Below are 15753 nucleotides of genomic sequence, written 5' to 3' on the forward strand. Positions count from 1 at the left end.
CATAGTTCATAAAGAGTCATGTACCAAAATGTTCATTGCAGCTCTATTTACAATAGCCAGGACATGGAAGCAACCTAAATGTCCATCGACAGATGAATGGATAAAGAAGATGTGGCACATATATACAATGGAATATTACTCAGCCATAAAAAGAAATGAAATGGAGGTATTTGTAATGAGGTGGATGGAGTTAGAGTCTGTCATACAGAGTGAAGTAAGTCAGAAAGAGAAAAACAAATACAGTATGCTAACACATATATACGGAATCTAAGGAAAAAAAAAAAAAAAAGGCCATGAAGAACCGAGTGGCAAGACGGGAATAAAGACACAGACCTACTAGAGAATGGACTTGAGGATATGGGGAGGGGGTGGGGTGAGATGTGACAGGGTAAGAGAGTGTCATGGACATATATACACTACCAAATGTAAAATAGATAACTAGTGGGAAGCAGCCGCATAGCACAGGGAGATCAGCTCGGTGCTTTGTGACCACCTAGAGGGGTGGGATGGGGAGGGTGGGAGGGAGGGAGATGCAAGAGGGAAGAGATATGGGAACATATGTATATGTATAACTGATTCACTCTGTTATAAAGCTGAAACTAACACACCATTGTAAAGCAATTATACTTCAATAAAGATGTTTAAAAAAAAAAGACTCATTTGATATCAACAGTGTACATTATGTAAAACTTGGAATCTCAAGGAAACTAAACATTCCGCTGCCTTTTTGTTTACATAAGTTCACCTAGCAAATGCTCTTCCTTCACCATGAAGATAGACAGTAGCTCAGTTCCAGTCAGCGTCTGGCTAATTTTGACTCAGTCAAAATAGAAGGAAACCTGGATATAGGCTATGGACTCTGTCCTGTTACATCATGAGATAAACTTGCAGTGAGTGTGAGCACGGCCATCTGCTTTGGAAGGCCTCAGCTTGGGCGTTAGCCCTATAGAGCACCAATTCTGGTGGAGCATCAACCTGTTCATTCTTGACCAGAGTTACATCCTGTAAAGATCACACCCAAAGTATAAATTCAAATATTGCTTGAGGCTTAGGTGTCCCTATCTGATTTGCAGGCCACAGACTATTTGCTTTTAAGCAACAAACCAATGAATTAGACTCCTCGGGAGGCATGCCTATAGGAAAAAACATGATGCTTATTATGTTTTCCAAATTATAAAAGTTATAGATGCAAAATATGGCATGGAGATAGTATAGAAAAGTATAAAAAAGAAGGTGAAAAGCACCCTAGCACCCCATTCCTAAGAATTAATAGCTAGTATATATATTGCTGTATTTCAAACATATATATATATATTTTTATATATATATATACTAAAAGTATATATATATTTTTTCTGTACTTAGATCTTAGCTCCATAAACATCAATATTAATGACATCCAGGTTTTTAGAAGAACAGCTCTAATCAGGTTTCCATATATGATTCAGGATTGAATGGTTGTTCCTTGCTTTTCCTGGCCTTGATGACCTTGAAGAAGAAAGAGGTGAAGATAAACAATGAGATGACCCTGATTATACATTTCTCCCTTCACTCACACTGTGTCACATTGCTATGGGCTGCATCCTTTTTTCTCTTCCCGTCTGAGGGGCTCTTCTTCCACTCTCACCTATCTTCTTTAGTGAATTCCTGTCTTTTGAGTCACCACCCCCAATTCTTGGTTGGGACCCTGAAATGAGATATGCACTCACACCCAGCGTGAGTGCATGTGGACAGGCAGGAGTTGTTGGAGAACAAGAGAGAGGAAGGAGCAGATGTACTCAATGCCAAGAGTTGAAGGGAAAGTTCTTACTGAGAGAAAAGGTGGAAGGAAGGGGCAAAAGTTATTCCTGGTGCCATGCTGTGAAGGAAGGATTGGGATATCTCATTGAGAGCCTGAGCACTGGCAAGATCGAAGAGCATGTGCATTTCTGAGTGCCTGGATATGTCAGCCTTTGTATTTGATCTGTTTGCATTCCAGTGCAGGCATACCTTGGAGATATTATGGGTTCAGTTCCAGACCACTGTGATAAAGTGAATATTGCAATAAAATGACACACAACTTTTTTGCTTTCCCAGTGCATATAAAAGCTATGTTTACACTATACTGTAGCCTATTAAGTGTGCAAGAGCATTAATGCATATACCTTAATCAAAAAATACATTTTGCTAAAAACAGCTGACCATCATCTATCTCTCAGCCTTCATAGAATTGAAGAGTGTCAGGGCCTTACCCTGGGAATGTTGTGGCTGGTTTGACCTTCTATCCAGACCACGAAAACTTTTTCCATATCAACAATAAGGCTATTTTGCTTTCTTATCATTCATGTGTTCACTGGGACAATATTTTTAATTTCCTTTAAAAACTTTTCTTGTGCATTCACAACTTGTCTATTTGGTGCAAGAGGCCTAGCTATTGGCCTCTTTTTTTGCCTTCCTCACTAAGCTTAATCATGTCTAGTTTTTGATTTAACATGAGGGATATGTGACTCTTCCTTTCACTTGAACACTTAAGAGGCCTCTGTAGGGTTATTAATTGGCCTAATTTCAATATTGTTTTGTCTCAGGGAATAGGGAGGCCCAACGAGAGGGAGAGAGATGGGGGAATGGCCCATCAATGGAGCAGTCAGAACACACATAAAATTTATCAAAGAAATTCACCATCTTATATGAGTGTGTGGTTCATGGCACTCCAAAACAATTTCGGTAGTAACATCAAAGATCACAGACCTCTCAGGCTGGTGAGTGCTTGTTGGCACTGATCTTCTGTGCGGGAATCTCTCCCACTTTGCCCTCCGCACCCCTGTTGCTGTGCTCTCCTCCGTGGCTCCAGAGCTTCCCCCCTTTACATCCCCCAACTCCACCAGTGAAGGGGCTTCCTGGTGTGTGGAAACTTTTCCTCCTTCACAGCTCCTTCCCAGAGGTGCAGGTCCTGTCCCTATTCTTTTTTCTCTGTTTTTCCTTTTTTCCTTTGCCCTACCCAGGTGCAAGGGGAGTTTCTTGCCTTTTGGGAAGTCTGAAGTCTTCTGCCAGCGTTCAGTGGGTGTTCTGGAGGAGTTGTTCCACATGTAGATGCAGTTGTGGTGTATTTGTGGGGAGGAAGGTGATCTCCGTGTCTTACTTCTCTGCCATCTTGAAGGCGCCCCCAAGAATTTTTAATTTCATTTATTGTGTTGTTCATCATTGTTTGTTTGCTCTTTAGTTCTTCTAGGTTCTTGTTAAATGTTTCTTGTAGTTTCTCCATTCTATTTCCAAGATTTTGGATCATCTTTACTATCATTACTCTGAATTCTTTTTCAGGTAGACTGCCTATTTCCTCTTCATTTGTTTGGTCTGGCGGGTTTTTACCTTACTCTTTCATCTGCTGCATATTTCTCTGTCTTCTCATTTTGCTTAACTTACTGTGTTTGGGGTCTCCTTTTCACAGGCTGCAGGTTCATAGTTCCCGTTGTTTTTGGTGTCTGCCCCCAGTCTGTAAGTTTGGTTCAGTGACTTGTGTAGGCTTCCTGGTGGAGGGAACTAGTGCCTGTGTTCTGGTAGATGAGGCTGGATCTTGTCTTTCTGGTGGGCAGGACCACATCCAGTGGTGTGTTTTGGGGTGTCTGTGACCTTATTATGATTTTAGGCAGCCTCTCTGCTCATGGGTGGGTTTGTGTTCTTGTCTTGTTAGTTGTTTGGCATGAGGTGTCCAGCATTGGATCTTGCTGGCCATTGGGTGGAGCTGGGTCTTAGAGTTGAGACGGTGATCCCTGGGAGAGCTCTTGCCAATTGATATTACATGTGGCCAGGAGGTCTCTGGTGGTCCAATGTCCTGAACTCGGCTCTCCCACCTCAGAGGCTCAGGCCTGACACCAGACCAGAGCAGCAAGACCCTGTCAGCCACATGGCTCAGAAGAAAAGGGAGAAAAAAAGAAAGAAAAAATGATAATTTAAGAAAAGTAAAATAAAAAAATAAAATAAAATGTAGTAAAAGAAAATTATTAAAATAAAAAATATAAATGTAATTTTAAAAAAAGAAGAGAGCAACCAAACCAATAAACAAATCCACCAATGATAACAAGCGCTAAAAACTATACTAAGATAAACATAAAAATCAGAAACAAGTCAGTTGCAGACAGCAAACCCCAAGTCTACAGTTGCTCCCAAAATCCACCACCTCAATTTTGGGTTGATTCATTGTCTATTCAGGTATTCCACAGATTAAGGGTACCTCAAGTTGATTGTGGGGATTTAAGCCACTGCTCCTGAGGCTGCACAGAGAGATTTCCCTTTCTCTTCTTTGTTTAACAGCCTGAGGCACACTGTGTGTTCTCCCCAGGAAGTTGTCCCTGGATTATGGGACCCAGGCAGTGGCAGGCTGCACAGGTTCCTGGTGTGGGGGGGGGGGGGGGCGGTGTGTGGATAGTGACCTGTGCTTGCACACAGGATTCTTGGTGGCTGCAACAGCAGCATTAGCGTTTCATGCCCGTCTCTGCTGTCTGCGCTGATAGTTGCAGCTCATGCCCATCTCTGGAGCTTGTTTAGGTGGTGCTCTGCCTTCTGTGGAAAGACAGGGAAGGAATCCTCTCACCTCACATACCCCAAAACAATGGTCTCTTGCCTCTTCGGCAGCTCCAGACTTTTTCCCGGACTCCCTCCCGGCTAGCTGTGGAACAGTAGCCCCCTTCAGGCTGTGTTCACGCAGCCAACCCCAGTCCTCTCCCTGGGGTCTGACCTCCTCCGAAGCCCGAGCCTCAGCTACCAGCCCCCACCCTCCCTGGTGGGTGAGCAGGCAAGCCTCTCAGGCTGGTGAGTGCTGGTCGACACCGATGCTCTGTGTGGGAATCTCTCCACTTTGCCCTCTGCACCCCTGTTGCTGCATTCTCCTCGGTGGCTCTGAAGCTCCCCCCCCCCCCGGAACCCACACCCTGTATCCACCAGTGAAGGGGTTTCCTAGCGTGTGGAAACTTTTCCTCCTTCACATCTCCCTCTCAGAGGTGCGGGTCCCATCCCTATTCTTTTGTCTCTGTTTTTTCTTTTTTCTTTTGCCCTACCCAGATATATGGGGATTTTCTTGTCTTTTGGGAAGTCTGAGGTCTTCTGCCAGCATTCAGTAGGTGCTCTGTAGGAGTTGTTCCACATGTACATGTATTTTTGATGTATTTGTGGGGAGGAAGGTGATCTCCATGTCTTACTCCTCCGCCATCTTGAAAGTCCACTCTATAAAAATATTTTGAAATGAATAATTTCTAAAGTCTCTCCAAGCTTATAGAGGAGAATAAACGATTCCTATTAATCAACATAAAATTATATATAATTACCTTCTGGACTACAAACAGCCTATTCACAATTGTTTTATGTGGCTGAGTTTGAAGCTTACGATCTTTGGGGTTTCACCAGGTTTTCCGATAATGTGCTGTGGGACACACTGATCTGTTGGTCAGATTCGACATCACACACAAGGGAAGCACTATTTGCTTCCAGGAAACAACTGTGCCAATAATATTTTGATATCATAATTTTTTTTGGAGTGTATTTATCCTTCATCTATTTATTGAAAACTTTTACATAAAAGAACGCACTCTCCATAGCCACTGCAGTGTGAAACATCTATTGTTTTCCTTCTTGGGTCTCAAATTCAAAAGGCTTCATTGCTTTCAGCACCATGACTGTCACAGGCCTTTCTGCAATGCTCTTGCCTGATGGATTCCTGCTAGGCCACCATCTTTTTCCATTCAGGCTGAAGGCAACAGAAGAAAGACTTCAGCTTGAGTAAAGAAGGTACTATTGAGGAAACATTACTTCATTCATGATATTAAACCTCCGAAAGCCAGCCAAGGCAGATGGAGTCAAAGAAGAGATATAGAGGGGTTAGGAAGAGATATGAGATCTAGAATTATCTAGATAGACAAGAGAGTGCATAGGCAAGATTTCATGTCCTACTTTCAGATGAGACCATATTACCAGCTTTGGAGGCAGACTCCCTGAACTGCATCCTTGCTTTTCTACTGTATGTGAAGAGCCCATCAGATCTCTGAGACATTGCTTACAAGGCAAAGGGGTGAATCTGGTCCTTCTATTGACTCCATTAGGACACAAGATGTCCTCATTCCTCCACCCAATACTGTCCTGAATATTCATTTTACTCTGGTATAAAAGTAAGGGAGTTCAATTATCTGCACAAACCTTCCCAAATTTTTAGAGATGCTCCTGTGCTTGATAAAATGACAGATTAAGTTAGATGTGAGTAAAGGGAGTGACCTAGGTCTGAGATCCTACAAATGAGTTAAAAAGAAGAATCAACTCTACTTTTATGAATTTACACTTAGAAATAATGAACTAGCTGCTAAGATTTATATAAAAGAATTATATCTTGTTATTTGTAATTCTAAAAAACTGAAATAATTAAAATATAAAAAACAGGGATTTGATTAAATTAAATATGTGGTAGTCAGACGAGAGAATACTATATAAATATTAAAACTGTTTTAGAGGAATAGTATGATAAATTGATTCAAAAAAGGTAAAGGTCCCAAACAAAATATACAGTGTGTTTCTTATTAGATAAATAAACATTAAGTCACACACACAATCACACTAGAGAGATATTTACCAATATCAAATATGGTTTTCTCTAGGTGATAAGATTATAGGTAATTATTTTCTTTGTGCTTTTCCAAATTAACAGAGATAGGAGATCGGGGTGTTGTTTTAGAAGCAAATGCTACTTTTGAAAAGCAAGTTGCTGTCCAAACTCAAAGGGGAATAGAGAAAAACAGAGACATATAAGGCCAAGTGTAGGACCTCCTGAGTGGAATCTCCAGTAGGACCTGGAGTGCAGGAAATGTCTATCCATTAGAGGACACTGATGGACCATGAAACAGACTCTATTTGAACAAATTCAGGAAAATGTCAGCTTCACTTAGGTCTACTCCAAGATTTCTTCTCTTTGTACTACGTACCTATAGCTGGATAATGTATATTTCCATTACTGATGACTGGAAGACACTGCTTACACCTGAATCTTGTCTCCCTGCCCAGAGAAAGTGGTTGCTCTAGACAAAAGGAAGAGAGTATGTATAATCAGTTTCCAGAGTTCATGCATCTATAAAATGATATGATACCTGCCTCACAGGGAATGACATTGCCCGCTTGTGGTGAATTCTGTGTTGAGTCTCCCATATGTTGTCTGCTGCTCCTCTTTAGGAAAGGTAATCATTCTTACAGAAGCCAAGACCCTCTCAAGGGATCACTCTTGCCTGAAGAGGGCTACCTCATCTTAGTGCAGGTGCATAAAGGTCTTCCTTCCTGTATCCAAATTATGACAACTCTGAAAGGTATTCCCATCTCCTGAGCTCCCTGTGGGATTTGCTGGGGTCTTTGCTGCAATGCATTGGAGCTGAAATTTTGCCTCTTCTTCTATATGTCATTCCCTTGCAGGTATTAATCCTGAGAACACCCTCACATATACTGCCTGAAAACAACTGTCTATTCCAGAGTTTTCTTCTTATAGAATCCACCCTGTAACAATGTGTTAAGATGCCCAGAGCCTGGCAGAGATTAGGAGCTCAGTAGGTGTTTAATCTGATGAACTGAAGCAATTTCCCTTTTTGTTACCCAGACATACCTTTCATATTACAGCCTTGCTCTCTTTACTTGCATGCTGTGCGATAAAGAACAGGGGACTCCAATATGGGAAGTGACAAGGAGAGTGACTGGAGGATGTCTTACAAGGACTGAGGCCCCTGCACTTGCCCATCACGCCTAATATGAGGAGAGGCTTCCAGTGAGGCATGTTCATGATATCATTTCTGGGAGCTGCAGAAACAACAGGAATCACTTCAGCTTGACTTCTCTCTTTCACTAGCTTTGCTCCTTTTTTCCATTTGCATTTCTTATCAATGGGTTAAAAGTAAATAAATACACATTAACCCAGAAAAGATAAACATAGGTAGCTGAGGAAAATGTAGATATTTCCTCTCGGGAATACAAGAAAATTATCTTGAGTCAAAACGTGCGCTGGGATCACACACACCTGCAGCTGCTTCAGCATATTGTAGCAGTAGGTAAATACCTTCAGAGATATAGGAACAGGAATATAATGATACATAAAGACATTCTGCCTCTTACATAAATGTTGTCAGACCAAATCCAGGAGAATATATTGACCAGAAATCTACTGTAAGAAATAACAATGGAAAATGTTCAGGCTAGGAGAAAGAAATGTCGCACAGAAACAGGAACTTACAGAAATAATGAAGAACACTTTAAAAGGCAAATACATGGGGCTTCCCTGGTCGCACAGTGGTTAAGAATCCACCTGCCAATGCAGGGGACATGGGTTCGAGCCCTAGTCCGGGAAGATCCCACATGCCGTGGAGAAACTAAGCCCGTGCGCCACAACTACTGAGCCTGCGCTCTAGAGCCCGCGAGCCACAACTACTGAAGCCCGTGCACCTAGAGGCTGTGCTCCGCAACAAGAGAAGCCACCGCAGTGAGAAGCCCACGCACCACAACGAAGGGTGACCCCCGCTTGCCGCAACTAGAGAAAGCCGGCGCGCAGCAACGAAGACTCAATGCAGCCAAAAATAGAAAAAATAAATAAATTTATTAAAAAAAAAAGGCAAATACATGGGTAAATATGAAGAGTATTGACAGTTTAATACCACAACAATGATGAGGACAGTGATGGTGATAATGATGACACTGTATGTGATTATAACATGTAGAGGTAAAATGTATAATAATAATAATCATAATATTAGCACAAAAGACGGGGGGAGTGCATAAGTTTTACTTTTACTGCATAATAAACCACCCCAAAGCTTAGTGGCTTAAAAAAACAAACATTACTATCTCTTATAATTCTGTAGATTGTCTGAGCAGTTCTTCCAATCTTGGCTGGCTCAGTGAAGCTGAATGAGCAGATGGCTTCTCATACACACATGTCTGGGACTTCAGCTGAGATGCTGGGAAGACTGTGATAACTGGGGCTTCACCCCTTGTGGTGTCTCATCACCTAAATGCTAAGCAAGGTTTGTTCACAGTAGGGCAGAATGGTTCCCAGAAACAAGAGAAGGCAAGCTCCAATGTACACACGGTTTTCACATCTGTTCTTCATGTTTCCTAATGCCCCATTGGCTAAAGCAAGTCACATGCCTACACCCAGATTCAGAGGTTAAGATATGGAATCTTCACCTCCTGATGAGTATCTGCATGATCACAATGCAAGGTGTGATAACGTGTTTAAAGCTTACCACAGCATCAATTCATCCAATTCCCCAAAACGTACCATTAAGAGTGTGAAAACCAAGCCACAAAGTGAGAGAATAGATACATTTCCATTTATTGACTGAGATAGTAGTGTACCTGGCCAGGGGGTTCACTTTTTGATACTTTATGTGTATATATAAAAAAGTACTGGTATCCAGAATATAAATAACTCTCATCCACACATGTTTAAAAGGTAGACACACCACCAGATAAGTAGGCAAAAAAAAATGTATTGTCACTTTGCTAAATAAGATATACAAATGGTCAATAACCATATAAACATAAACAGCGCTCAACCTCAAAATTTATCAGAAAAATGCATATTAAAATACTCTTTAAAAAATGGCAAATATTTTTTAAGTAAATAAGATTTTTTTTAAAAAAACTGTGAACTAAATAGAATTCTCAAATTGCTACACCACTTCAGAAAATAGTTGGGCACTGTTTGATAAAATTCAATAAATACTAGCCTTACTATCCAGTAATTGCATTCACAGGTGTACAGCCAAAAGAAAGATTCACGCACATACACAATATTATATATATACTTATATAATTGCATACGTATGGGTATATTTAAATGAAAAGACATACTTAATATTCATAATATTTATAACAAACATAAGTGATCATAGCAGCACTATTCATAATGGCCCCAAATAACAATCAACAGTAGACTCTCTCTCTCATATATATGTATAAAACTATATATATATTTATATGTATAAAACTAAAACATGAAATGTTATACAGAAATTAAAATGAACAAACTACTGCTACAAACTACATCATGGATGAAATTATACTAATGTCATTTGAAAAAAGAAAGACACAAAATAACTTGCATTGTAAAATTCCTTTTATATTCAAAAACAGGCAAAACTAGTCTATGGTGTTAGAATTCAAGATAATGGCTATCTGTGAGTGTGAATCTTAGAGGGAGCACAAAAGGGACTACAGGGGTGTTAATAAAATTTACTGACCAAGATGGTATATCATCTTGCATTTACTTTTTGATAATTTATTGAGCTGTATTCTTAAGATCTGTGTACCTTCTATATTTGTGATATAATATGGTAAAAAGTAGTATATATATACACATATATACCAAAATGTATATATATATATAATATATATATTTACATGTATAAAGTGTATATATATTTATATATAAATGTATATTTCACCTGGTAACTTAAATTATTTGAATAAAACTAAAGTATCCTCCCTGACAATGCCTATTCACTAACTTTTCATTTCCAATCTATCACCAAATCTTAATACTTCTCAAATCTCTCTAAATTCAGTATATTTTCCTCCATTTCCATTTTATAAGCAAATCAAAGTTACTATTATCTCTTCCAGACCTATGGTAATAGTTGTTCTCCCCAAAGTCAAACTGGCTACTCATTTTTTCCCAAATAGTATCCAGAAGTTTCACTATAAAATGAAATCTAGTAACACTCTATGTCCCCAAACCTTTAGATCAATCACATCTGATAAAAACAAAGAAATCTAATCATGTTCCACAGGACTTACATTGTCTTCTCTCAAAGGGCATCATACCACCCTTCAGAGATTCCCTGTACTTCAGCCACACTGGTTTTCTTTCAAGCCCTCCAGCAAGTCAAACTCCTGCCACAGGCCTTTTTCACACTGTGTTTCCTCTGACTGAAGATACTTTTCATTCCTGTTCATTTTCAGAGTTTAGCACAAAAGTCACTTCTCAAGAGAAGCCTCAGCTTACCAAATCCCACTCTAACTCCTGGCTGTTGCTAGGTTTCTTTGACACATGCTCTGCAACGACCACTGTCCTTTCAGTTGGAACTCTTACCTCAGCTTATTAATTCATTAATTTGTGGTCAAGAAAAAGATCTACCTCTCTCATTAGAATGTAAGCTCTGTAAAACTTGGATTTGTTTTTAACTCCCTGTTTTATCACCAGAACCTAAAAGAGTTCCTGTCACCTATTAGATAACTCAAGGGATATTTACTGAATGGGTAAGTGGATGGATGGGTGGATGACATGCTGGCCCCTCACCAGTGACACCACAGTGCAGCTGTATCATCTGCCTTGGATGCCCTAGGACTATGGCCAAGTTATATTTCTTCATGAAAAGCCAACTTCTAGTCTTGGTTTTTAAAATACCATGTCTCAAGATGTCCTTTTCCAATTATTTGGTGGGGGGGTGGGGGGAGGTTGTGGTGGAGGGAACAGCATTCTCTGGGTTTTTTTTTTTTTTTTTTTTTTTTGTATTTAAGTATAACTTACAATGTTGTGTTAGTTTCAAGCATACAGCAAAGTGATTCAGTTTTATTTTTTTTTCAGATTCTTTTTCCATTATAGGTTATTACAAGATATTGAGTATAGTTCCCTCTGCTCTGCTCTGCTCTATGGCACATGAGGAGAGGTTGTGAGAAGAACCTTATACAGCAGTCTGTGTGCACACATGCCTGGTTATGCAGAAAGAACCTTCAACAAAGGATGGAAGATGAACCCTACAGGAAACAAAACAAAAACTGGTTTCCTACCAGAATAGTTAAGGGTGGCATGGAGCACAAATAAATTTGCTATGTACAAAGTAGAACTAAGAATACTCCAGGATGGAATTTTTAAATAAAATAGGAACCTAACTGACTTCTTATATGGAGTACAGAGCTACCAGCTACCAGTCATTCATAACTTTCCAACCAGATTCTCTTAGTGAAATCTTGTCCCATATTGGATCATTTTTACCTAGTCAGGATAATAAAATTCTAGGATCATTACAACACCAAAAGGAGGAAAAATTGCAGTAGGGGAAATTTGGTGCTATCCTGGACAGAGAGGAATGAATTCTTCAGTTTAGAGAAAAAACAAAAGACATTCCTAAATATCTTCAGCCTATGTTCACCAACACTTCTAGATTCCTGGCTCACCCTCAGAAAAATCACAAAGCTTTGGGTTACTTGGGGCAATTACGTGTAGTTACTGCCACCTTGAGGCCATCTCTAAAACCTACGTCTTCTAACTTCGCTGAGCAGAGGAAAATACAATGCAAAACGCAATCAGTCCCTTCTGTAAAGTGCCTTAGAAACTAGATAACAATTTATATCAGTGTAGCATCATGTGCTTATATCATCATTTACATTCATCATTTACATCATTTACATTTATCTCCTCAGTGCATATTCTCTACCTGGGCTTTCTAAGCCCGGAATAGTGCAGATGAAAGCCAGAATAAATCACAGTTGTCAACTCACATGTCTCCTTATAGAATGATTTCAAAAGGAAGAATGGTTGAGAAGGCTTCTTAAAATCTAAGTTTTACGTCAAAATATATTCAAGGTAAGTAACTTGGAAACTTCTATCCCAAAGAAAATAATCCAACTTTCTATTGTACCATTATACCAGCTAACCTAGATTCTAAGAAAGAAGTAAAACATGGTATAGTACAGGGAAATTTAAAGTAATTCAGTTTGTGTAAACTTGTAAGCTGATACCAAATCAATCATGGAGTTTATCTGAATGCATTTCTGCTATTAGTTATTTTAAACCGTATTTTCACTGGTGAATACAATAATAATTGACACCACGGTTGTATTTTTATTCTGGATATATCAATACATTTTGAAACTACAAAATTACACAATCCCTAAATTACTGTCATAACACTAAGAAGCAATAACTTGTCATATTTCAAACCCCTGGAGGAGTTATATCCCTGTTCCCAAAGTCATCCTGTTCTTTACTTTGTTAATTGGTGATCCCAAGACTAGAGTCCCAGAGTGAAGTGCTTACATCAGTGTTTGGCTTTATAAGCCTGAGAAGCGGTCTATTCGTCATGGCTGGGGAACAAGACTGGCCAAGTCGGTAAGCATTTCCTCCAATAACTTTCTACCACTTGCGTGTCAATAATTCCTTTTTTTTTTTCCTTCTGACACTCATGAGGTGATGGCTTAACCAATTTAAGAATACAGGAACATTTATTTAGGTGCTTAAGAGCTTCTTTCCTTGGGCCAAAATTCTTAAGCCCCAATACGAAACTAAAAGGAAAGAAAATTCTGAATCCAAACACCACTACTCCAGTACTTTTAAATTATTTCCCTCATCTCAGTAAGTCAATATATATCAAGTAAAAAAAAAAAAAAATACTGTGAAATTTATGTTCTAATTCATTTTGCCCCCTTTGCTGAGTAAATCTTAGTAAATTATATATTTTAGTAACGGGACAGTCTCAAAATTAGACATTAGGGTGGAGAGTTCAATGTTTTCAACAGTAAAGCATCTCATCACCAATTTTAGTGTAAAGTAATATCTGAGAAAATCTTGAGAGTAAAAAGAGGAAATCCTGAAATAAAGCAGAGTAAAGGAATTCTTGTTCTAGCAAGTATCATCAGAGAAACCCTCCTGGAGGATGGTCTGTCTCAGACGAAATGATCAAATAGGGGATGAAAATAGCAGAAAAGGCAGAGAGGTTGGAAAGTATGCCTTGTCCACTATTGTAAGGGTCAGAGAACAATAGCTATGATGAACCAGGAACTGCATCCATTCATATACTTTCCCTGTGCCGTGCTATGCAGATGAGATTAATGGCACCAGTTCTAGGTGTGTACAGTAGGACAGAACTGAGCTACATCACCCCTGATGTTTTCATAGAGGTTCAGTCTCCTTTCCTGCTCCAGCACTGAGTCTCATCTTTATTCTACTTAAAATGGGGAGATCATCACAGAGCCACTGATGCCTTTTCTGCCACCAGAATTATCCAAGGTTTACGGTATTAGTTTGGGAAAAAGAAAAAGTAAAAGAAAATAAATTTGAGATTCAGATTGCAGAATGGGAGAGAAGAAAGACTATATGGAGAAGCATTTGCATTGGAAAGAAAAGAATTCCACCTTATAATTTAACTAAATTCCCACTTGGTGCAAGTGTTCCAACTTCCCTCTCATGCCTAACCTTTCTAACCCTAGCCCTCCTCAGATATACCTTTCACCTTAAATTTTGCACATAATTGCTTGTCACTGCATTTTGGTTTTTGCTTTCTGAATTCTTAATCTATCTTATTTCCTAACCACCATAATGTTCTACTCCTGATTTTCAATTAAAATTTATTTTCCAGAAATATCCACTTGCTCTCTCCTGGCAGTTCATTCATTTCACCATGTTCTGGACCCTGGCTAGACAGTTTCCACACTTTATCTCCTAACCAGCCTATAAGCACAGGTGATATTAAGAAATATTTAGCAAACTGCATGGCACAAGGATTGACCAACTAGAACAAGTGTCCACTGTAAATGGCCAGTATAGTCATACAAGACAATGATCACTTCACTGACCTTATCTTCCACAGTTTTCTCCTTCATTCCACTCCAGTCACACTGGCCTCCTCAGAGTTCCTCAAGCTTCCAGGAACACTCATATTTCAAAGACATTTGTAACTGTTGGGTTTTTGTCTGCCTAAAAGACCTTTTTCTAAGTGTATTTGGTTTGTACTTATCACTTTCTATTCTATATGTTTTAGTCATTTTATTCATGTCTCCACCCACTAGAATGTACACTCCATAATGGTAAAGATCTTTTTCTATTTTGTTTCCTGTTTTATTTCCAGCATATGGAAGGGTGACTGGCACAGAGCCTGGGTCCAGTGATTATTTTTGTATAAATTAATTTACTAATTTAATCTACAGAACAGTGCCCTGATATAGATAATTTTATTATCTCCATCTTACAAAAAGGGAAATTGCAAATCAGAGAGACTGTATAATTTGTCCTAGAATACACAGACAGTCAGTGGCAGAGCCTGGATTAATCTCCATCTATTTGATTACAAAAGTCATGCTCTTTCTACTGTGCCATGCTGCCTTTAAGGAGAAAATGGTTCATGGTTGGTGTCCGGTCCAACGCAGATATAGATGTGTGGATTTTGTGCCCTCTTAAGTTCCCTTCTGGCCAAAGAATTGTATTCCCCATGATGGATCTAAATCGCTCTCAACATGGCTTATATTTTTATGTTTGGATCTTGAGTTTCCAGGATATATACTAGGGCCTTAAGGAATTGCAAAATGGAAACAACAGTGTGGAAGAGGAGGGATTGGAGTTTAGGGAGGTTGATCCACAGGCACTCACCAACAATTAAAGGTAAAAGAGAGAGAGAAAAAGGCAATTATCTCAAGTTTCTAGTTTGGAAAATTGGGTGGTAAGCAAAAATAAGAAAGGAGGAATTCATTTACCATAGATGGAAAGGTATGCATGGGAGAAGTTTTGATATGTCTTTAGGACTTTAGAATTTTAAGGCCGAGATATCTGAGTATCCAACTGATTCATGGCCCAACTCATGTGCTTTCCCATGTAATGTGCTCCTCAGTTTGATTACCTGTCCTATATCCCTGGTTATGAATTTTCCTGTTTCCCGCATCATGTCATTAGCTCTGATTTAGCTTCATAACAACTTGGCTGAAATAAAGTGGCTTAAAATTCTGAGCAATGCAGACTGAAGTAGAGGGGAGAGCAAGGTGAGAAGAGTG

General features: G+C 39.3%; 1 protein-coding gene across 1 annotated transcript; it reads right to left on the bottom strand.

The window, feature by feature from the left end:
• Positions 1-867: 867 nt before the first annotated feature.
• On the bottom strand, positions 868-15644 carry AIM2 (absent in melanoma 2). Its single transcript, XM_068537605.1, is given in 8 exon segments — positions 868-1002; positions 5298-5356; positions 5359-5401; positions 5404-5670; positions 5672-5716; positions 7728-7777; positions 7780-7870; positions 15603-15644. Coding segments are annotated over 8 exon segments (732 nt in total).
• Between the last annotated feature and the right edge of the window lie 109 nt (positions 15645-15753).

Source organism: Eschrichtius robustus, chromosome 3 (assembly GCF_028021215.1).
Source record: "Eschrichtius robustus isolate mEscRob2 chromosome 3, mEscRob2.pri, whole genome shotgun sequence".
Classification (NCBI taxonomy): Eukaryota; Metazoa; Chordata; class Mammalia; order Artiodactyla; family Eschrichtiidae; genus Eschrichtius; species Eschrichtius robustus.